Source organism: Podarcis tiliguerta, assembly GCF_965153285.1.
Source record: "Podarcis tiliguerta genome assembly, chromosome: 9".
NCBI lineage: Eukaryota > Metazoa > Chordata > Lepidosauria > Squamata > Lacertidae > Podarcis > Podarcis tiliguerta.
In genome coordinates, this window is record NC_139542.1 from 58,557,611 (window position 1) to 58,581,641 (window position 24,031).

The 24,031-nt window shown below is 38.4% G+C and overlaps 2 protein-coding genes across 16 annotated transcripts in view; both read right to left on the reverse strand.

Moving 5' to 3' along the window:
- LOC310685618 (uncharacterized protein) overlaps nt 1–24,031 on the reverse strand; it is an 850,221-nt gene that overhangs the window by 556,230 nt on the left and 269,960 nt on the right. The gene's annotated exons all lie outside the window — the stretch shown is intronic.
- Nucleotides 1–24,031, reverse strand: part of FRYL (FRY like transcription coactivator) — a 144,310-nt gene that overhangs the window by 92,004 nt on the left and 28,275 nt on the right. For 2 of the 14 annotated variants that reach the window (XM_083457760.1, XM_083457762.1), the window contains exon 2: nt 23,643–23,748. The exons of 2 other annotated variants lie outside the window; for them this stretch is intronic. Coding sequence is in view for 7 of the 12 variants with exons in the window: in XM_083457768.1 (XP_083313894.1) it covers nt 21,925–22,096 (172 nt within the window). In the remaining 5 variants the exon portion in view is untranslated. Of the gene's footprint in view, nt 1–13,417; nt 13,435–21,924; nt 22,202–23,642; nt 23,749–24,031 lie in introns of those variants that run through there. 10 more of the 14 variants (XM_083457764.1, XM_083457759.1, XM_083457771.1 and 7 more) reach the window with 8 other exon arrangements.

Genomic DNA, 24,031 nt, shown 5'->3' on the forward strand with positions numbered 1-24,031 from the left:
TTTTAAGTGTGAAAGCCTAGGGAATATGGATAACAGCCTTTCAGATGCTAAAGAGCATCTTCTTTTGGGGCAGGCAAAATAGTACCTGTATATAGCATCAGATTGATATGCACCCAAGTTGTCACCATCTTAGAAACTGCTCCAAGCCTGGTAGATGCAAACTGGACAGTGTTCCCTGGCTGCCTTACAAGAATGCAAGGGAGTAGGGAGCAAGCGTTGCCACACAAGGGTGATATGAGGTCAAAAGAGAGTAATTAGGAAAGGTTGAAGGAATGGGTATGCTTAGTTTGTAGAAAAAAAGAACATGCTGACAGTTTCTTTTTTTTTTAAGTTTTCACCTTACCTACTAGGACATGCAAAATATAGAACAGGAAATACTGGATTTAGTTACAGGAAAGTGGGGCAGAGGGAGAGAAAGAGGAAGTTTTAACACTACAGAAAGCATCCTAACTATAAGAACAGCTACCGGTATATCATGGAAATCCATGACTTCCATGCAAATCTAAAGAATATGCTGTCCTTTTTGAGATATTTATTCTTTTTACTGTATATTTATCTGATTTCCTCAAAGTAGCTCAAAGTGGTCACAGGGTTCTTCCCCTCCCCATTTTATTCCCAAAACAACACTGCTAAGATAGTTTTGGTTGAAAAAACAGTGGCTGGCTAAAGGTCAGTCAATGAACTTCATGACTCAGTAGGGATTTGAACCCTGGTTTTCCAGATTGTAGCCAAAAAAACCACACAATTCTAGCTCATTTTTTTATTCTGAAATCCCCACCATGGAGCCCATGGCCTGCACACCATTCACAAACTTCAGGCACTTTCCTAACCAAATCTCTTTTCAACTTAGTTATACGCAAACATAATATTTGTCACATGGAGCAATATGCCCTACTTTACAGAGGACAGTCTATTATTCGAAAAAATCCTTTTAGCAGGTGCATGGTGGACAGATTCTTCCCCACCATGGTGAGATATATTGTATTTCTTTTTAAAATTATAGTAACTATTTCTAAATGTGTGCCTATATATAATGTAGCATAAGCATTGTTTTTGCAAATCTGTCCTCTTTTCGAGTGATGCGCAAGTAGCCATCCTATTGCCACTATTATTAAAAATCATAACCTGAAGGCTTTAGGCATGTTAGTATATTAATATGAAGGCATACAACACACACACACACTTATAATATAATATATAATATATATAATGTAAGGCTGTGGAACAAACTTTATTAAACCTGGTTTCATTTGCTTCTTCTGCCTTCCAATTCAAACTTTAATATATCATATGAAAATGTTCCATATGCAATAGGAAGACTTCAATAAATATATATCCTAGTTCCTATGCTTTCATAAATACTTTAATGAACAGGCTAGTGTCCCTAGTAGCCAAATTAATGCTGTTGCAGATGCTTAAATCATTTCAACATAGCTATGAACAATGTGAGAAGATGAAAACACAACTGCACTTTCTTAAAATCATTCAGTGTGTGTTAAAAGAACTATGCATTTGCTATTTCATTTTTTTATGGGCTGGAAGCTACTTTCCAGAGCAAGTTCAATGATGGTACAGTCATATTATCAGAAAATTCTGAATTTTTCATCAGGTATACCTGCTAAATAAATAGGGCAACTGTTCTCTTGTTGAGGGTTGTGAGTTAGTGGCGCTTCAATATGCAAGATGTAGTTTTTTGCTAAATAGTCCTTCCCACAGCAGTGCCCAAAATCCACTCCAGAGAGTTGGAGACACTCCAGAATAGTGTGAGAGATGGTGCAGGTGGTTGCAGAGGGAATGTGGAAATGGGGATAAATGCCTTCCCTGGTTTCCTCTAGCAGAAGTCCCAGCTAGATCCTAGTCCCTTCCTCAAACAGTAGAGCCTCTTCTGTTTGCAGAAGCAGCTCTCTGGATTCAGCCCAATAAAAATTCAACATAAATGTAACAGAACTAAAAATAGCAGTTGAAACTGTTCTGCCCAGGGTTAAAAATACTTTGAAGAACCCAGAAAAATAAAGCATGTTTCTACCCAGTATCCAAAAGAGAGCATTGAGGGAGTGAAGTGAGCACATGCAGCCCACCTCAGGGTGAGTTTTCGACAGACAGCCCTCTTGCAGGTTACCATGTGTCATACTTTAGTCAGCAAGAGCACCCAGAGAGAAGCCTCTGACAATTATCTCAGTGGCCTTGTCTGCACGTCATGATAAGCAGCGGTTTATCTTAAACTACGTTCTAATCCTGAATTTGCCTCTCCCTAGGGGCCATTCTTTCTGATTTATTTCTGGCTTGCTGCTCATTGTTTGCAGACCAGGTTCAGATGACGCAATAAGCCATAGTATTGCTTGTCTGAGCCATTTGGAGCCCTGCACAGCAAAGGAAAGACAAGATCACCATTAAACCATGGTTTAAGATAGACTGTGGTTTATCATGCTGTGTGACCAGTGAACGGGCAGGCTGATATGGAAGTAGGAAGTCAATCAAAACTCAAGTACCTGTGCTTCTTCTGAAAGGCCATTTGTGAAATTTCTAGTAGTAGACTTCAGAGTTGGTTCAGACTTACTTTGAGTACACTTTTTTTTAGTCATGGAAAAATCTACTTGAGTCCCGATTCCAATAGTTTTTAGCTGTGGAAACATTGACAATTTCAGCTGAAATCTGTGGGGGGAGGGGGTCTCTGTACACATTGTAAGGGGAAGAAATCAATTTTAGCTTTACCTCTATATAAGCATAGCAGGGACTATGTCCCATTAAACTCAGTGAGAATTGCACTCCTTCCAAAACATATTAAGACTACCACTAAGATCTCAGGTTGCAACCATGAATCTAGCACTGGAATGTACTGTGGCACATAAGTTAACGAAGTATAAGAAGTAACTTGTTCACATACTAGAAGAAATTCTGAACCTTTCGTGATAAATGTTCAGATTTACCTGTTTCATATAAAAAGCAAAAGAAGCACCTGGGATCTCTCAGCTGGAGCATGGTGCTGATAATGCCAAGATCGCAGGTATGATCCCCTAAAGGGCAGCTGCATATTCCTGCATTGGACTAGATGATGCTCAGGGTCCCTTCCAACTGTATGATTCCATGAAGCATGTTGGTCCATGAGGAAAATGTGGTTTGTCCCCAATAATTGCCTCTCTGTAGATTTTCGCTTCATTGAGTTCACATACAGTGGTACCTTGGGTTACAGACTCTGCTAACCCAGAAATAGTACCTCGGGTTAAGAACTTTGCTTCAGGGTGAGAACAGAAATCGTGCAGCAGCGGCGTGGTGGCAGCGGGAGGCCCCATTAGCTAAAGTGGTGCTTCAGGTTAAGAACAGTTTCAGGTTAAGCACAGACCTCCAGAAAGAATGAAGTTCTTAACCCGAGGTACCACTGTATACTACACAGGTAATCCCGTAACTTTAGCTATTACTGTCAACAGTAAAGGTCATAATTTGCATTACGTAGCATTTGCTTATCAAAGATCAAATCTTTATAGTACACAAGAACCAAGGAGGGAGGGACAGAGTTTGTTATTCATTAAACTGTCATGGGTTATGTGCAATCTTTGCTCTAGAGAACTTGATATTGCCTCTTTTTGGTTACGTTTCCCTACTTGTTCCACTGCCCATCTCCTCTTTGCTTGAACTGGCCTATAAGCCAGGGTATCCCCACAAATGCATAACCACAGGAAAACTACACAAGAGCAGCAGCACACCTCGTGCAGCAATTGCACACAGAAGTGGGAGCCTTGATCTAGTACACAACACATACCAATCTGTTCAAACTCTATTCCCTTATGCTCTCTCTTGCCTTTTTGTCTGATGCCCCATGCACAGAATTCTGTTCCTCTCAATGTGCATTAAGTTTTGTTTGCAGTTTTTTACTTTTCGCATCTCCGCTTGCCTTCTATTATGTTTGGGATGTGTATGTTACTTTCAACAGTATTTCCTATTACTTTTCCTATGACAGTCTCCCCCCCCCCCTTTTAAATTTCACTCAACTTACTATTTCACCAAAGCTTTATTAGGCATTACAAATATAAGCCATCATAAAACAGCCATATATAAAATTTTCAAATATATACAGTGGTACCTCGGGTTAAGTACTTAATTCGTTCCGGAGGTCCGTTCCTAACCTGAAACTGTTCTTAACCTGAAGCACCACTTTAGCTAATGGGGCCTCCTGCTGCCGCCACGCTGCTGCTGCATGATTTCTGTTCTCATCCTGAAGCAAAGTTCTTAACCCGGGGTACTATTTCTGGGTTAGCGGAGTCTGTAACCTAAAGAGTATGTAACCTGAAGGGTATGTAACCCGAGGTACCACTGTACAAATAAACAGCCATGTAAAAATATGTAATCATGAGGATTTTCACTGCGATTTCTTCCTGCTAAACATTGTTCTAAATGAGGGATAGCCAACATAGTGCCCTCTGCATGCTGCTAAATTATAAGATTCCCATCATTCCTTACTTATCACAACCTTGCTGGCCTGAGTTGCTGGAAGCAAGTTGTGCAACAACACTTAGATATCACCACCTTGGCTTCTCACGCTCTACAGTGATTGTATCCCCTCCTCTTGTAGATGTACCTGTCAGTTATTATGTATCTTCAAACATACAGTCATTTCCAAGAATGTATTCTGTTCATAAAATTTAACAACTTTATTCTTCCTTAATATGATAAGGCGGGGCTCATGAAGAAGGAAGCTTTTCCAGCATGCTACCAGGACAAAACAGTCTCACCCTCCTCCAAATAAAATCTGCTTAGCAGCTATGTACAGCACAGGTGGGCTATTTATTGTAATACAATTGCTTTATTCAGAAACTGAATTTCAATATTTAAACAGCCGAGGGGAAAAACCTGGAGTCCCAAAGAGTTGTCTGAGGTCACATGATGCAGGTACCTGTTGAAGCGAAGTAGGTTTGTGTCTAGTTAGTGCCTAGAGAAGAACTACCTAGGAATTCTGTGTACAACATCTTAAGTTTCATGATGGACGCAGGATTTAATTAACTCAACTAAAATAAAATCAGTACCTTAGAGCTGGCTAAAGCATTTTTAACTACTATACAAAAATGAATTTATTAGGTTAACTTCATATATTATAACAAGCAATATGTTTGCTGCTAGGAAATGCTTCCATGTGGCGAGGCTAAAACATGGCCCATGGTCTCTATATAATTTCAAACTATCATGTGTAACATCTCCATGCCAGCTGTGAGTGCTATCAGCATGGGACTTTTCAACAAAATAGTGTCATTCCAGATGGTATTAACTCATGGCTCTTATTTACTTTGCATTTACAGATTAGTAATACAGGATTGTTCCCTCAAGCAGTAGGGCAGGACCAATCAGTGGGTCATGCAAATCTTATCAGAGGATTATACAGAAGCTGGCAAAGTACCTACATTTTTAATTAGAGCCATTTCACAACTGAATTATATTAATCATTAAAATCTAGCAGACATAAAGTAAAACCTATCTCCTCACATTATGGTACTTCAGTTACTCAACCCTGAACAGTCAGGAAGTATTCTGACCTAGCATTTTACTCTCCAATGAAAAGCATTGGTTAGTCTTAAAACTTTTCAACATAGTTCACCCGACCATGGTATTACATGCCAAAATCCTACTATTTCTAAAACCTTCCTATATATTCTCAGAGGTGTGCATATGTACCTCTGAATTGTTAATTGGTTGATTTAAAAAAATCATATTCAATTTAAGATTGTTATTTGCAGTAACAGTAGTGGAGAATTAACCACATTGTGTATGATAGTGTGATAGGAATTTTATGGTCTTAGATATATGGTAATGTTCATAAGTGTACCAACCAAGCATGCACATAGATCAGCACAGGAAGACCAACCTGGAACCATTTTAATTCCTAAACTGAGCCAATGTTTTCTCTGCAAGGTCAAAGTGGGAAACCTCCCATTGTCTCTTTCCTCACAAATCCTGTCTTAAGGGCACATTTAAGATATGAATAGGGTGTGAACCTGTGACATGGCCCAGGAACTAAGTATTTATCACTACAAAAGAATGGCCAGGCTCCCCAGGCAATCCAATCAAGTAACCTGCCAGACAAGAGATAAACAAGGACAGGAGAAAAACAACATTCAAATTTCTGTTTAGACCGCCTTTTCTGTGATGTAGGTATGATGTATCTGGGGGGTGGTCTTAGGTTACACCCCTTCTGTGATGTATGTATGATGTTTCTGGGGGTGGTCTTGATCTACAGGGTGGCAATTTCAAAAGTCTTTATAAGGCCTTGCACACCATTTTTTGGGGTTCCTCCTCCTCTCCTGCGGGTGAGGGGAGCACCCTGTTGCAACAGATCAATAAAGATCAAGCTTACTAGCTGCTTTGCTTCTCAATATTCTCTGGTTGGCCTCTGTTATTCTCTCCTACCAATAGGGAACCTATGTAAGGACTCTATATGGGCTCTTGGATACCCCATAAGGGAAAAGGGCAAATTTTTGTTTACAACAATAGCATAACTATTTGGACAGTTTAATTTTAGGACAGTTTAAATTTAGGAAATTGTCATTGGTTAGTTCAACAAAAAATGAATAGGGGAGGAGGGGAAGGAGCTCCACTGAGCAACCAGAAGCCTCTGCGAAGGGTTTCCGCTGATTGGGCTCTTTAGGTGAATCATGCCTTTTGCTGTATTTTCCACCAACTGACCGTTTCATTCTTTGTAACCATTTTGGGGCTTTGTAAATAAAGTAAAACCTTATGATCTAATGCTATTTCCTCATTGGAATTATATTCTGTCTTTGTAATTAAAACTATATCAGATATCTCAAGGCCCAACATAAGAAGAATGTTTCCAGCCACTTTAGTGCAAAACTGAAACAAGAGGTTTCTTCCACATTCAAAAGTACTGTAGAGAATATAGCTTAGCCCTGTATAAACTGCAACATGCCTTTCAATTCAATCAATCCGATCAGCAACCCTGAAAAAAACACACCTATAGAAAGGGCTGGTTTGCACATAATACTAAACCATGCTTTGTAGATGGGCCTCAGTATGCCAAGTGCACTTCCCTTTTCCCTATGCAGCCAAAGAGGAGGGCTCTGACAAGTTTCCTTTCAGTTTCAAAGAATGCTGCCTTAGTGTTATGTGCGATCCAAAATTTCCAACATATAAGAAACAATAGTTAGTTGTTAAACAAGCTAACTTCATATTTTATAATTTTTTATTTGATTTTCAAAAATATGAACATACAACAAAACCAATTCCAAATCCAAATGTCAAGATTGCTCTGAATCTCCTGACCTCCCTCCATCCCTTCCATGGGCCCTATTAATCCTATTTTCAACTGCATATCACTACGTCTCCAATTTTTATTTCTTTCTAAGTTATCCATACATACTGTTACATTACAAGTGTGTTTAAAATCCTGCCAATGTTTTAAACTGCTTACAATAATCTTGTATATACATTCTTTTTTTAAAATTTCCCATTCTTTCCTTTCCCATTCTTTTTTAAAAATCTTGTCTTCTTGATTCTTGAGCTTCCCAGTTAATTTTGCCATTTCGGCATCATCCACCAACTTGATCTGCAATTCTTCTCTGGTCAAAACAAGCTAACTTCAAACCATGCAAGCATTTCTACATGTTTACCTGTGCAGTATCCAATATACGGTACATTACACGATCAAAATCCAAGACATTTAAAGAACAAAAAAAAAAGTTTATCAGCTTAAAGTTTATCAGCTTCAGAACTTCAAAGAAAGAGGAAAAACTAAGAAAATGTCTGAATCTTTCTGTAATATCTATTCAACATCTTTCCCCTTGGAGGTAAATTATCTTTAGCATTGACAGTAATCATCTGTCTTTCAGATACTGAAACTATCCCATAATCTGCTCCACTGACTGCCGATGCGCTTCAAAGGAGTCAACAGTAGCTTGCAGAGCTAATCTAAGGGGCAGGGACTGGGAGATAGCCAATGACACAAACTGACACAACTTAGAGAAAATGAGATTTGCTACCAAGGGCAGCTACCGGCAAATGGTACAGAACTAGATAAATGCCTTGGAATCCATGCCATAGGTTACAGCTCATTTCAGGCAAGAAAGAACACATGGTCAAATTTAATAATCAAATATCAGTATACTAAAAGAAACAAAACAATGAAAACATTATCTTCTTTTAATGTTTACAGAAATTTGTACCAAGGTCACACCTAAGGAGTATGTGCAGATATTTTACATAGTGATGTGCACAGCTACGTTTTGTTTCAAACTGCAGCATGAAATTGTAAAGTCTGCTTAGAAAGAGGCAGGTTAAATCAGACATTTGCATGGAATAGGACCTTTGGTGATGCACAACACGAATTTAAAAGTAGAGCTGTTTCTTCTATTTACAGAGCAAATCAGAAGGTATACAGTTGTGGAAAGCTAAGACAGAGGCCGGATCTAGACACATCGAAAACGTTTTTGAGTTAAACACGTAAACTTTATAAAGGGAAATCACAACGTCATCTGGTGTCACAGAATTATAACGCATATAAAGCTCTTTTTCTCTACGAACGTAGATGAGTCCAGAGAGAATGACAGGCAAATGACAGGGACCTACAGGCCATTGCACTTTTGGCAGTGTAACCTCTGACACAACTCCGTTGAGTTGGAATGATAAGCAGAGAATGACCATGAACATTCCAACTGTTGGACAGCCTCAACTGGTAGTTTTGCATCTCTGCATTCTATGTTACTCACATAGTATAATAAAGCCATGTTATACACAGAAAAGCAGAGTACCTTTTTATTCACAGTTATTCATTGTTTGTCTGGAAACATTAAAGACTAATGTCTCAAACACACATTAAAGCTGCAAGTCCCAAAACCTTAGGTAGGATCAAACATTAGCCATATTCAGAGTAGACCCATACACCAAGTACGACAAATGTTAGATATCACTCACTGTGATGTTCTTTATATCAATATTTATATCAACAGATTTACTAGCAGCAGTACCCGTTGCACCAGCTCTCCAATATAATTGACTTATTTGTCTTATGAGTAAAAATGCTCAAAATAATTGAGTTATCAAGTTCACATCAAGCGCACGTTACAAGAACAGTGGCCTAAGGTGAGGAAGCATATTGAGTAGGAGATAGGTATAAATAATACTACTGAACACAACTTAGGAAGAACTACAGTCAAGTAATTTGCATCTATAACTGGCATTTTATCATAATTATATTATTGTGAATGACTAACGCTAAGGCCAACTACACTTGGGGTGAGCCCCCTTTCAGACAGCACCAAAAAGGGGTAACAGGAACCATTAATTACATCATAAGGTACATGGCTGAAATTGGTATCACCTGATAAAAAACTTCCTTCTCTGGAATTATATAAATAATTCCACAACAGATATAGCCTCTTTTTTCTTTTACCATATGATGTTTTTCCTCCCACACTGGCTTTTGAACTAGAACGGGTAATCCTTCAGATACCTGGTCCTAAACTGAAGGGTTTTAAAGGTCAAAAGCAGCACTTTGAATTTGGCCTGGAAAGCCTGGGAGCCAATGAAGATGGCAGAAAGTACTGGTATGAAATATCATACTTCATACTTTCTGTCATGCTTATCCACACATCCCTGCTAACTAGTGTTGGTGCCGACTTTTAAAGCCCTAAATGGCCTCGGCACAGTATACCTGAAGGAGCATCTTCACCCCCATCATTCAGCCCAAACACTGAGGTCCTCCTCAGAGGGTCTTCTGGCAGTTCATTCACTACGAGAAGTGAAGTTATAGGGAACAGGCAGAGGGCCTTCATGGCAGTGGCACCCTCCCTGTGGAATGCCCTCACATCAGATGTCAAGGAGATGAACTACATAACTTTTAGAAAACATTTGATGGCAGCCCTGTATCGGGTAGTTTTTAATGTCTGATGTTTTTATATGAACTGAAAGCCATCCAGAGTGGCTGGAGAAACTCAGCCAGATGGGTGGGGTATAAATAATAAAATTATTATTATTATTATTATTATTATTATTATTATTATCATCATCATCATCATCATCATCATTATTATTATTATTATGAAGCACATTTAAACTACTGTACTTGCTCAGTTATAAAACTGAGTAAATACCGTTGGAGAGGTCACACTCCCACAGTCTAGGTTACTTCACAGATTTGATGAGAATAGTTTTTAAGGACTTCATGTTTTAGAAGTGCTACTGAATATAAGGGGGAGGGAGAGAAAAATAATAAACTACATTAAAGATTGAAATATACATAGCAAAAGGCTAAGTAGAATCTATCAAAGTTGCCCATTTGTAAAAGTTAAATGTGACATTTGCTAGTACACTAGTGAAAACAAACTAGTAAAATACCATCCTTTGCTAAGGTTATGAATGAAATAAGGGGATAGCTTATCTGCTAAATATTCTCACTACACAGCTGGTTTAACAGAATGTTCCTGACTCAATGTAAAAAGAATGCTTCAAACTGTTGGCAGAGACACAGCATCCTGAATCTAGGCCGTATGAATGTCACTTCATTGTTGTTAGTGAAAGAAAAAAAGTGCAGCTACAATCAAACCCTAGCCAGCATTGCAACACCATTCTGCCAGCTAAGCAAGCCTTTAAAAACAACAACAGTGAGATGAAGCAGTGGTTTGAGTGTATACATTCAAGCATACATACTCACAGAAGGGATATCATAAAAATCCAAAAGTACATTGGGATTTCCTTTTGTAACAAGAAATCTCATTGACTGAAGTAGCTGGAGACAGTCTCTCAAAATGTAGCTATAGCACTAATTATATCCTATTGTCATTCTGTGTAAATTATACAATAGAAAATGCCACACTGTACCCCATTTAAAAGGAACATTTGTATTTAAAAAAGCACTCACTACTGAGCAACCATTATAGGAATTTCAGGGAGCTACATTACCACCAACAGGATTACATTACATATAGTTTTCAAATAAGTAAAATAAGTACTTTGCAATTATAGTGTAATGTACAGAATAGAGCAAACGAATAACCTGGTTTAGAAAATTATAGCCTAAATAAGCACAATAATGCAAAGTATTCAGGATGAGCCAATCCCAGTCTTGAAGAAATCTTCCTGAACTTAATGAAACCAAATTGTTGATATTTTGAATCTCAGATAAACCAAAGTAAAAAAGACTGAACAAATGGAACCATACAGACCCATAATATATTTCAAGGTCACTGGAAGGAGAGATGTCAAGGAAAGTAGAATAAAGCAAAACCAGAAAAAGTGGAATAGTCTTCCTTAATTCTGATAACCAACAGGAAGGATAATGCACAGAATCTTCCAATATTACAGTAGATTGCAAAGGTTAGCACTTTGTTCCAAACCTCATCAAGGCATACTGAGAGGAAGTTGTAGGAAATAAATTGCATCCATTCCAGAAATTATCCACATCTCCCTAAGGTGACCTATCTCACAGCAAGAACCACTACTATGTAATATTTCTTTCTCCACCGCTCATAGAGGAAAGAAACTATTAAGACCTGAAATCCCAGTGATACAGAATACTGTTTTATATCTTAAGAACAGTTCTATTGGACCAGAAAAAAGATCCATCCAGGATAACCCATAAGTGATGACAAGAGACCTAAATTTATAGGCAGCAGTACAATCAGTAAATAACTTGCCTTTGGTATATACTTATGAGGGGACATATATAATATGGACTATTTAAAGAACCGTAAGCAGCCTCAGCATACATATCAATTTGCAACCCAAAGCATACCTTAAAGAAAATAGCAAAACTTTCAAATATATGTTTAACACACCTCAAGACAAAATATATATAAATCAGGAACATCTTTCAATTGTTTCAAATCTCCTTTGGGTTGTTAAAATGAATACATTTGAGCTTTGTTTGTTCATATACAAACTGAAAGCAGATATTTAAAATGTTACTAGCTTCTACTATAACCATGAATCACTTTTTTACTGTTTTCAACTTGCTCTGTATCCATGATCTGCAATTCTAACATAGCCTGGCACATGTGAATGGTTAAAACTAATCTACTAAGCGACCTGTTGAATGTTTAATGCTATATAACCTACAAGGCTCAATGAGCAATACAAAAATCGGTATTTGAATATATTCAAACTGAATATCATTCTACGCAATGTACTGCTGGAGTAAGTTAAATAAAAGGAATATTATATAAAATAAACAAAAGGAAAATTATTTGAAACAAATTATAATTGATTCTAGAAAAGGAAAGCTTACCTCCAAGTTTTGAAAAAGCTCTTCTTTCTAAGGTTATTTCATGTTGCCATGCAATGGTTATTTGAAAATTGCCAATATATACATCACAGATAACAATACAGAAGTGTCAGACCCATGTTCTGTGAACTAAACTATCACCCAAAAGAGATAAACTGATTCAGAGATTCTAAAACTTTCTGAACTTTGTCCTGACTTCCCACGTTGCTAATTTCTACTCTCACCTACTCATATTTAAAAGGGCCAACCACCTCTTTCAAACATGAGAGATCCTTGCATGCAGTCATGTACAAATAGTATGTTGTTGTGCAAGAGGATCTGTGAATGAGGGACTAATTTCCAACTTTGTCACCAGAAGAGGATTTCTCTGACAGACTCCTAAAACCATTTACAAAAAAATCTGCAGCAAAAACAGCAAAGCAGCAGTTTTTTCTTGATCCCTCTTCCACTCCAAAATTATGTTTGGACAATTTGTTTCGTGACAGCATTTATGCTGTCAGGGGGCATTCAATTCCTGCTAAAGGGAATGGTAGGCTCCATCTGCTTCAGGATGACAGACATCCCAGGAACCTTTGAGTGACCATACACCCAAGTAGGGGCCCATCCTATAATTTGGGAATCACCAAGTTAAGGATTAGAGTTTCAGGCTTTTTAGCTAGAAACCTACTTTTGCTCACTTGAATTAGTTTGTCTAAACGCACAGCAAAAAGCTGAGATTCATCTATAGAATGTTTAACAATGAAATTTTCTTTGCTTATTATGGATAAATTACATTGACTAAACAGTTCACTTGTAAGTATGTTAATGTGGAACTTATTTATGGTCTGCAGGCCTCTGATTTTGCTTCAAAAGCATTTTGTGCTGAAGGGAACTATGGAATAGTACTGAGCAGATCTGCTGCAGAGCCTAAGATCTAGAAACTGTCACCTCTATTTTTGCAAAGAACCATTCCAAATGAAAGCAAAAAGCCTACCCACCCCCATCTCCCATGCACACACAGAGTTAGAAATTAAAGATAACGTTTTGGAGGGTTTTTGCATGGGAACTAGGAAGCAGATATTCTAGTTGCCTGTACTTATCTATCTCTCCCATTTGTCTTACACAAAATACTCTGTCTTTCAGCAGCTTAACATTCAAGAATTAGCATGCAAGGAGGAACACCCATGATGTAGCTTGTCTCAGTCAAGATAATATACTTACAGCTGCTGCTCCATGACTTCAGCAGGGATTTAATGTTAATTTCAAAAAGCACAGAATCCTGGAGGCTCAACATCATGTCTCAGAGAGCTGCTGCAGCAGCACCGGCAGCTACAGTTTTGGTGGTATGGCTTTCCTAACAGTCATCCTTTTTTGCTTGCAGGCAACAGAGTTTTGGCCCACAGCATCAGCGCTTCATTACCATGCAGTCTCCGAGTGACGCACAACTATAGTAGAAATGCTGCTGAATGCAGATGAACTCTCCAGTATGGAAAAAAAAAAAAAGCTTACACGCTTGTTAAGACAGGATGCCCTTCAGGATCCTCATATTTCTCAGTGCTGACACAAATCAATCCCACACACCAGAAACAAAAATAGAAGAAAGCTATTCAGATATTAGCTGTTAGTTAGTCACCTTGTTGTTAGTAAACACAGGCCAGTGAGAGTTTGGAACTTTAGGTACAATTTATTGCAGGAACTCTAATAATAAAAAGGATAGTGGGAAAAAGAACTTTGCCTACTTGCAAATTGAAAATGAAGTATTATGTTCTATTAGATTGTACTCTATTAGACACCAACATCAGGACTGCTTCCCCCCAAATAAAAATATAGTAATGCATTCTTTCTATTCCAAACAGTCTGAACACAAGCAGAGACTTCTCAACATGCCCCTGAAAATGCAGAATACAACTTCCTGCTTAATCTATTGGATATTATGACAGCTAATGGAATGGGAGGGGCACTGTAACCGTGCTATGAGCTTTCTAAAAGTACTTAATGCAATATTTCATATCTCATTTCCTAAACAGTGCCCACTTAGGAGAGAAAGAAGTCACAGAAGAAGCAGATACTGTATTTAGTTCACCTCCACACAGTATCAACATTTATTGTTACTTTGTCCCCACAAAAACAGACAAAAGCAATTCTGAAAGAAGGTTAAAACGTAATCATAGATTTCATTTGGCTTCTTTTTTGAGAACTCAGAATACAATATCTCCCCCCCCCCCAAAGTAACTTAAAATACAGCCATGAGGCACTCAATATTACATTGAACAAAAATAATTATAGGCTTCAAAATAAAATCCTTATAACCAAAGCACAGATATTTGAAAAATCACAACCACATGAGGTAGGCAATGTCTAGATGACAAATTATTTGTTTAATAAATTATCAATTAATCCCTACCTTGCTTCTTCCTCCAGAGAATGGAGCAGAAGTAGGTTCCATTATATGGCTAAGAAGAGGCAACAACTTTCCATACAATACCAAAGTTGTGGAACTCACAGTCACAGAAAAGGTGACGGCCAACATCTTAAAGCAGTGATGGCAAACCTTCGGTCCATGAACCTAATTTGGCCTGCAAGTTTTCTCCAAGCCATATCCACTAGCCCCACATATGATCTCATATATGTGACATCAAGAGCAGAGTAGGTAAAGACACAGCTCCCTGCAAGGCTTGCAGGCAGCACCTGCAAATCCCAGAGGCTTTGCCCACACTGTCTGATCTCAAACCACATGGCCAAAGGAAACTGCTTCAACTGATGGCATGGTGATATTAGATGACTGACAAGTGGGTAGGCCTGGGCGATATATCACCCAGGACCAGTATGAAGAGCAGACTGCAATGCTGGTGAAACCACCACTGCTCCTGAGTTCCTCTGTTAGCAGCGTCTGCTGGAGGGAGTCAAGAGTTCCTTCCTCCAGCGGGTGCTGCAAGCAGAGGGACTCAGGAGCAGTAGCACTTTCAGCAGCGATATACTCCTGAAAGAAGCTGACATCGCGGTCTGCCATCATACGGCACAGAGGGAGAAACAAGCTGTATTGGCAAGGCATGATACAGCTTGTTCTTTAAACTGCTCAGCTAAGGAAGTGTGCCAGCCTTGCATCAGCCGAACAGTTAACTGTTTAATTATTACCTGCTGATGTTTAGTTTGAATGTTTACTATTGGATTCTAATGCATTACTGCATATTGCTTTATTTGGTATAACTTGTTTATTTTAAAGTTGTTGTGATTTTTATATAGGATCTGATTGTTAATATTAATGTTCGATGTTTTATTATTATTTTTGTGTGTGTTGGAAGCTGCCCAGAGTGGCTGGGGCAACCTAGCGAGATGGGTGGGTATAAAATAAAAAATAACAATAACAATAAGAGCCTTCAGCCCGGCAATGGCTCCTGCAAGCATGTGGCAGTATGGGCGCTCCGGGGCTGGCTCAGTTGGGGAGGGAGAACCTTTCCGATCCCCAGCTGAGCTGAGTAAACAAACAGTGTTGTCCCAGCCCACAAGCACCTGGGTGAAAGCACCTCAGCTTCCACGGTCAGAGCTGGGGCACCTTATGGGCAGAGGCCAATGCAGATGTTTTTTCAATATCGCTGTATACCGCCAAACTGCAATGTTTCGCTGGCGATACATCGTGATGTTAAAAAGCTGATATTGCCCAGCCCTACAAGTGAGTGGCTGTGGCCATCTGCCAAAAGTAGGGGAGGTCAGGATCTGACCCACCAGCTATAACCAGTTCCCCACCTATTTGCAAGACACATTTAATGAGATGCATTCAGACTTGAGTGTATCTCTTTACAGCTTTCAGGAACAGTCCCTGAATAGAATCTCACTGTTTAGAGGCAATATACTTCTGATTATCAGATACTTCAGGAAGATAACCATTGCCTTCTGCCCTGCTTGTGAGCTTCCAGCAGGAACACCCAAGCTTTTGTAATTTAGTTTAGCCTAAATGAAGATTTCTTTATGGCTCTCTGCAAACAGTAATATATGCAACCATGTGAGTGGAGTCCTTCCTCTCAAGTTCCAGGTTGTCATTATGTTCACTTACATAAAGATTAACACTTTGAATGGCCACTATATACTGTCATTTCAGACTCAACAGCGTTCTTCTCAAGCCTACTAAGGTCTTTTCCTAAATTAAGACGGCCATTTTTATATTTAGTGCTACAACACCTATTTCTCAATATTATAATGGATGTGAGAAATGGATCTGTTACAGGGGAATAGTCCTACTGCTTAAGCAGGGGATATATGACTAATTGTGGGGGTGGGGCAGAGGAATGCATTATCTCCAAAGGAGCAAAATCAGTCTGTTAATTGGTTCTTGGCTTAGAGTGACCAATTGATAAGACACTCTAGGAACTAGAACAACATACTGAATTATAGCCTCGCCTATTGGTGTGGGTTGTTTCTGGCTCTTTTTGTGATATATTTGTAAACTGCCTTGACACACATGTAAAAGATAAATTATAAATTATGAAATAACAATAAATAAATACAGAATCTCTGGAGGAATCAGTTAATATTTCTACACCTCTACATTGCTTTAGTGTGCCTGCCAAAAACATAAATTCAGATAGCTATCAGTTTGGCTATATCAGCCTTAGACTTACCGGTAGCTACAACTACCATTTATTTATACAGTATGTGCACTAGATGGTTCGTTTTAAAAGGGCACAACTCTTCCAGTCATCCTACAACTTGTATGGGATCGCTTGTAGTTATCTGGAGGTTATTTGCTAGCCCATACAGTTTTTATGGTTAAACTCATTGCCTGGTTGGTGCATGTTGCTGAGGCCCTACAACTCCACCACATACTAGCTTTAAAATTTGTCCAGCTCCATTTAAAACACCCTGTTTGTTTGCCTCATAGTTCAGAGGCTGGACTTCCTTCAGTAAAATCCAGAGTGCTCAAGTATTTCCATATATGTGCAAGTTGCATAAGCCATGAAAAAGTCCATGGCAAGGTAACAGGAGCTGCTACTATCAGATTATAATTAATAGAGATCTGAGCACAACAAAGTTTGAGCCACAGTGGACATAAGATTTAAGATATATTTTTTTAGCATTTCCTAGTAGGTATAGAAACAATTCTGAGTACATTACTGACGGGAGTGGTGCCACTTTATGAAGGTGGACTGTTCTCAGGAAATATACTTTCAAAAGCTTATACATCCCATTTCAGGTATCATGGATGGCAGATAGAGTGGGTTGTCAATAAAATGCACATTGCCAAAGTACAATTGAGGGAATTGCACAATATACTTTACATTACTGTTTGCAGTGTTCCTCAAGAGACTTACTGTGAGACACCAACAAAAAGCAATCAGGACTTACAGACTCAGGTTGCTAGCCGCACCCTTGCCAATCTGACTAAATTTGTTACCTATCGGGCAGCACTGCCCATAACGGTAGCTGGAAAGATTAGGAATAAGTTTATGTACCTTTGCAACAGCCAGAGGTGGGAGACTACACTGTTAACTGTCTTGAAGTTAATCTTTTTCCTTTGTACTTTGTTTATAATGCTACAGTTGTAACAACTTATGACCAAAACTAATATATTGACTGATATTTTCAAAGAGTACAAGGAGATCAAGAACGGAGACCCAATGTTTGTAGATGCTGTTTGTAACTAAAAATGAATCTACAAAAATAGGTAACACATCATGCTTAGTTCTTCCCAAGGCACCTTCCCTTCATTATTATTTTTACAGATGGCCTTAAGTTTTTTTGCACAAGTAGTCTGAATTTTGAAGACAGTTACCAATGACATCAATCTAATAGGTGAACAAATCCTTTTAGCATATGTTTTCAGTCCAATATTCCTTTCTAATTAAGCACTACCCTGTTATCTATTTTAAGACCACATCACTATTATCAATTCTATATAATCCTTAGGTACAAATTATTCTTTTTTTCATTTATACAACAGAACAATAATTGGTTGAAGTTGCACAGGTATCTATCTCCCTTTATGAAACAAATAGGAATAAAATTCCGTTTTCTTATTATTATTACAAGTTTTTGCAAAAGATCAGGTTTTCACCAATACCTATGTCAGTAAGTGCAAGTTATAAACCTAAATTCAGCTTTCATAAGACCATCAGCAGCAACTTCCCATTGCTTATCAGTAAGCTACTTGTACACAGAACAAGCAGTCTAATACTGTGCTTATTCAAGTTTACATAACTTTACTACAAATATCGTAACACGTACAGCTATCTCCTATTAACAAGCCTTTTAAGTTGGGTTATATTTCACATTTAATCATTACCTGTGTCAGACCCCCATCTTCTATTAACATTCCACTGGTAATTCAGCAGTTCTCTGCGTGTGCTAGAAGAGCACTTCATTCCATTATCAGGATACAAAAATAGAAATAAGCAGATAATTTAAAGAGGATTCAGCTGCTGTCTACTATTGTAAAAAGCATGATTGTAGGATACTATAATCTGCATTTCATAAATGCCTACCTCACACAGTTCTGCAATAGTAGTAATGGAAACGATTTGGAGAAATTTCTAATGACATAGCCAGTTGGCGGCATTTAAACAGACCAAATAGAGAATTAATCTTCAACTGCAGGATTAGAGTACTTTATGCCTGTTATCTCAATTGCTCAACCAAGCTAGAGTACATCCAACATAAATGTTAAAAGACCTCTTTCATTTCAACTGCTGCAGATTGCCACCTGCAGTCTCACTGTGTTACAGTAGCATCACTTCAATCTAACTGATTATCAGTACTTTCAATTTTAACTATGTTTAACAAGAAAACTAAGCTGAAAACTAAGCTGCCAGTGAACCTCACACTAAATTATTTTTATGTGGAGTGCTGGCTGTGACTCTAAAACTTACACACCCACCCCAGTTCCTTAAATCGAATTAGAGGCAGTTTGCTTGAATTTCAGCAAGTAGAAGATGGTAAATTGAATCAAAGCACAAATATGTCTGCATTTAGTAACAACAAATTTTAAAAAATCACAATGGCTAGACAACACCATGTTCACAAGCATAGCTTAAGCTTTTTGAATTCGAGAAGATAGTATGATAAAATTAATAATGCATTAGAGTTACCTGTCCACACCAAAATAAACTTCCCTCCAAATACAGCATTTACTCAAGAACTGATACACACCTCTTTTTCACAGTTAAAGTGATGCATAATTTCTGTCTAGGCCGTTCTACTTAAAATACAAAACATGTTGACTTCACAAAGCTCCGAAAGTGTAGTGACTGAGCTACCAATCAAAAATCCCTAGTTCTAATCATACCTTTTCTTTCTTGGACCATTCTCTCTGCTTCCTTGAGGAAGGACTTCTGGCAAGAGACAGGTCGCACATCACAGTGGTTGGCAAGAATGTGTTTGCTAAGAGTCTCATGAACCTGATTAGGAGAGCTTTAAACTAAATCCTGAGGGGGAAGGGGAGGCAATATTACAGATGACAGGGGACCACCTGGTACTTGGGATAATGGCTTCATTGATGCTCAGGAAACTGAAGTGGTGCTACAGAAACTTGCTAATGGGCAAAAAAACCTACACTACGACTTGTGACTGGAATGTAGAAATTAAGAGGTATAATCTGTTCAAAAGGAATAGACCAAACAGTAATGGTCTAGCAGCATTATATGTAAAGGGTGTGTGTACCTGTGAAAAGATCCATGACCTGCACTGCAGTGGTTGGACTAGATGACCCTTGGGGTCCCTTCCAACTATACAATGCAGTTATTCTATGGCCTGGAGCATGGAGGGCAAGCTGAGAGTATATAGGGAAATACTGTCGGAGAGAAAACAACAGTGACCTTACTGTGGGTGTCTGCTATAGACTTCCAAGCCAGACTGAGGACTTGAATGATGCCTTTCTACAGTAAATTGCCAAACACTCAAAAAGGAGATATAGTAGCCATGAGAGATCTCAACTACTCCAATATCTGTTGGAACTCAAACTTTGCTAAGAATGTAAGGTCCAACAAATTCCTCCATTGCCTCACTGGCAATTTCATTTCTCCAAAGATGGAAGAAGCAACAAGGAGGTCATCTATCTTGGACCTGGTCCTCACAAACAGGGAGGAACTGATTGACAAAGTGGAAGTACTGGGAACCTTGGGAGGAAGTGATAATGTCCTCGGGTTTCATGATACAGAGGCAAGTATTAGATTACATGAGAGCTCAACAACAGAAGATTGTTGAGGAAAGTGTCAGTTAATGTATGTTTATTTCAACTGCCTAGAAAGATCATGGTTAATGTGGAAGACTGGAATTTCTTTATCATGAGGCTCCTAACACACACCTGTGCTGCAGTAAGTACTAGATACCTCCCTTCCATATTGTTAAGAATGTTTGCCATTTCAATAGTAAAAAAAAAGGTAAAGGTACCCCTGCCCGTACGGGCCAGTCTTGACAGACTCTAGGGTTGTGCGCCCATCTCACTCAAAGAGGCCAAGGGCCAGCGCTGTCCGAAGACACTTCCGAGTCACGTGGCCAGCGTGACATCGCTGCTCTGGTGAGCCAGAGCCGCACACGGAAACGCCGTTTACCTTCCCGCTATAAAGCGGTACCTATTTATCTACTTGCACTTAAGGGTGCTTTCGAACTGCTAGGTTGGCAGGCGCTGGGACCGAACAGCGGGAGCGCACCCCGCCGCGGGGATTCGAACCTCCGACCTTTCGATCGGCAAGCCCTAGGCACTGAGGCTTTAACCCACAGTGCCACCCGCGTTCAATAGTACTGTAAATTAAATTCATTTAGACAAGAAATGCATTCTTGAGATGTTTTCACAGAAAAAAGAAGAGAAAGCACAGGGGTTTGGTCACCCATATATTTATAATAGGATGGATTATTTTGGCAAAAGAATGGAGAAAATCTTAGAACCAAATATTAGAAGTATGGAAACCATAAATGTGGAATATTACACTGATGAACAAAATTACTTGCTATAAATTCATCTGGAGAGAAAACCAAAACTACAAACTGGATTACCAGAATCAGTTGAGACTAAAATAAGGAATTATTCAAGCCGTATTAGCTATAATATAAAAAGGAAACAAAGAATGGACTTAAAAATGTGTAACTGGGATTTTACTGGTCCTTATGTTGGACACTATTTTTTTTTATTTTCTGCCATTTTTCAAGCCATACCAAATGAGCTCAAATACAGAAAAAAAAAAAAAAACATTCACTGGATTTCACACAGAAATCTCATGCTATAAGGAACAATGTAACCAAACCATCAACTAATTCCACATTTAAGGGTCAAAGTCATAAGCTGTCATCCTCAAATGAGGCTTCATACCAAGAAAAAGGGTGGGGGGGGAGAGACAAAATAGAATAGGAGATTTCAAGCTGAACACGATTACCATGATCAGGCAAGACATGAAGCTGGAACTCAAGCACAAAAATACCCAATAAAGCAATAGGATCATGAGTTGCATCCAACATGGCAAGATTACATCTTTCGCATTAGTCATGCAACATTTCTTTTTACTATATTTACAACAGTCCAGCAAAATGTGCAGATCTACATTTTAATGGATCTCACTTCTACTCAAATTGGACAAAGTGATCTTTCTACAGTAAACAATACAGAAACCTTACGATGTCAGAAAACTATTTGCAACATTTTAAAATATCATGGCCCAACATGGAAAATCTAAGTTGACCAATAAAAACACTTTTAAAATAAATTACACATGCCTTGAATTTCAAAAACGTACAGAGATACATACTGTAATTAGGATGCAAAAGATGAGTGTCACCTTCTATAGTCTGCCCTAAGGAAAGCAGGTTGGTACGTGTCATTTTCAGCAGCTTTGGAGAACTTTCACAAATAGTACTTCCAACATCCAAAACAACATCTCCTGACATGACAGAAGGCACCATTTTTTTAAAGAAATCCATGCTTGAGTTTTACCATTCCCAGAACATTGATTAAAGTCTCCAGTTTAGCTGCACGAAGTGCAAGTCCAGGTGCTTGTGCAAACTTCCTTGAAGAGACGCTAAAAGCAGCCTGTGTACTACTTTGCATAATGATGTCATCCCACAACTGGGTGGTGCTCAAACACCAGCAAACCAGCTCCTAACTGGAAAGTTTTAAAGCCATACGTTTCACTGACTGAAACAACTCAGTCATTAGATATACCCCTAAACTGGTAATTAATAAACTAATAAATTTAGCAAAATTATTGCTTTAATGATTCATAAACATGCCATGTGCATACACACACAGGCTTATTTCTATCCAATTAGCTGGAAGTTTTCATTTTATCTTGCAAAGGGAGGAGTATGCATCTGCACTCACCGATAGCAGTTATCACTGTGAAAAGTCTGCCAGTTACCAGTTTCCAACACCACATAGTCTGGATCAGTTCAGTTTGTGACATGACTGAGTAGAAACAGCTTTTTTAAAAAGCTTAGATTATTTGCCTCAAGCGGAATAATGCTAGTGACGAATTTAAGTCACAAAGCTTTATATATAAAGAAAGCAGAAATTTGTTTTCTGCAACAGTTCTTTATTCAAAGATGTCATTTATGTGGAAGTAAAGGAAACACGTGTGCAGCTTTTATTTCTATACCATCTTGATTTTCAAAGGTATTGGCAAAACAGTGTACAACACTACATTATAACAAATTATTTCAACAAAACAGCAACACTGAAGGAGATTTCTTTGAAGAATTTTTCCTAAACATTTCCAGCTCCTTAAGAGATAAGCAGAACTGCAGCAAGATCTATGGCAGTCTGACCAGTATGTGGAAATGAGCTTATTAAGCACCATTTTTACACAAATAGCTTTTTTAAATGTTTTCATGTAAAGCCTCTTTACAAAACTAGCCTTGCTCGCCTTATTTGCCACTATGAATTCTCTCCAATATCCACAATTGGTCTATTCAAGGTAGTTCACTCATAGACGATTAAGGAAATACATGACCTCAGGAGTACTATTCTACTCCCCCCTGCCCAACACACACAGAGAGGGTTTTTTTTACCTTACTTAAAGTTTAGACTATCTGTACTGAGGTTAGATTCAGGCATGCTGGCATCACACTTGAATCATCTTTTAAAAGTGTATGAAAAGTCAGAAAGCAGAAGGAATGAACTGTTTGCTCATACTTTGAATTTGTCAACAAATGATGAATTCTTGTATTAGCCAGTGAGGGCAAATTTATAGCAATTTCCTTCCTGCAAGTACACTTCGTTGGTAAATATTGCTAAGAGGAAGCCATAAAAAAAAATCAAAATGAAGCTATTGCATTAAGCAACAATATATAAGCAACAAATCTGCAAAATGCTCCTTGTCCCATGTAATTGCATTTTTTATTAAATTCATGCTACAGACATATACACATTCAGATACATAGAGGATGGCATCTGACCAAGTTACATTCAGAGTAGACCAACTGAAATCAATGTACTCAGGCATAAATTATTTCATATATACACACTTACCACCGTTTCAGTCAGAAAGCATCTAACTGGAGTTACAATTGTTGGGATGGCTAGTTGAGCTGAATTTTGTGATACACACCATCACAGAGGAAGACAAGAATTTTAGCTAAGGAGAAATAAAATAAAACTAAATTACTACCTGCACTGAAGTAAGAACATTGCATTTATTCATTTTATTTTATTTTTAAGGTAACTGCCATCAAATGCACAAAGTTAGGTGAACCTCAGTACAAAAATGTGTTCAAGCCAGGGCTCCATCTCTTAATCACCCTTCATTTTATAGCTACTGAAATTCACACATTCAGAATACAGGAATAGGTACTTGAGGACCTACTGGCTGAATGTCTTTCATACATTTGGATCCACATACGTTGCACAGTTATCTTTTT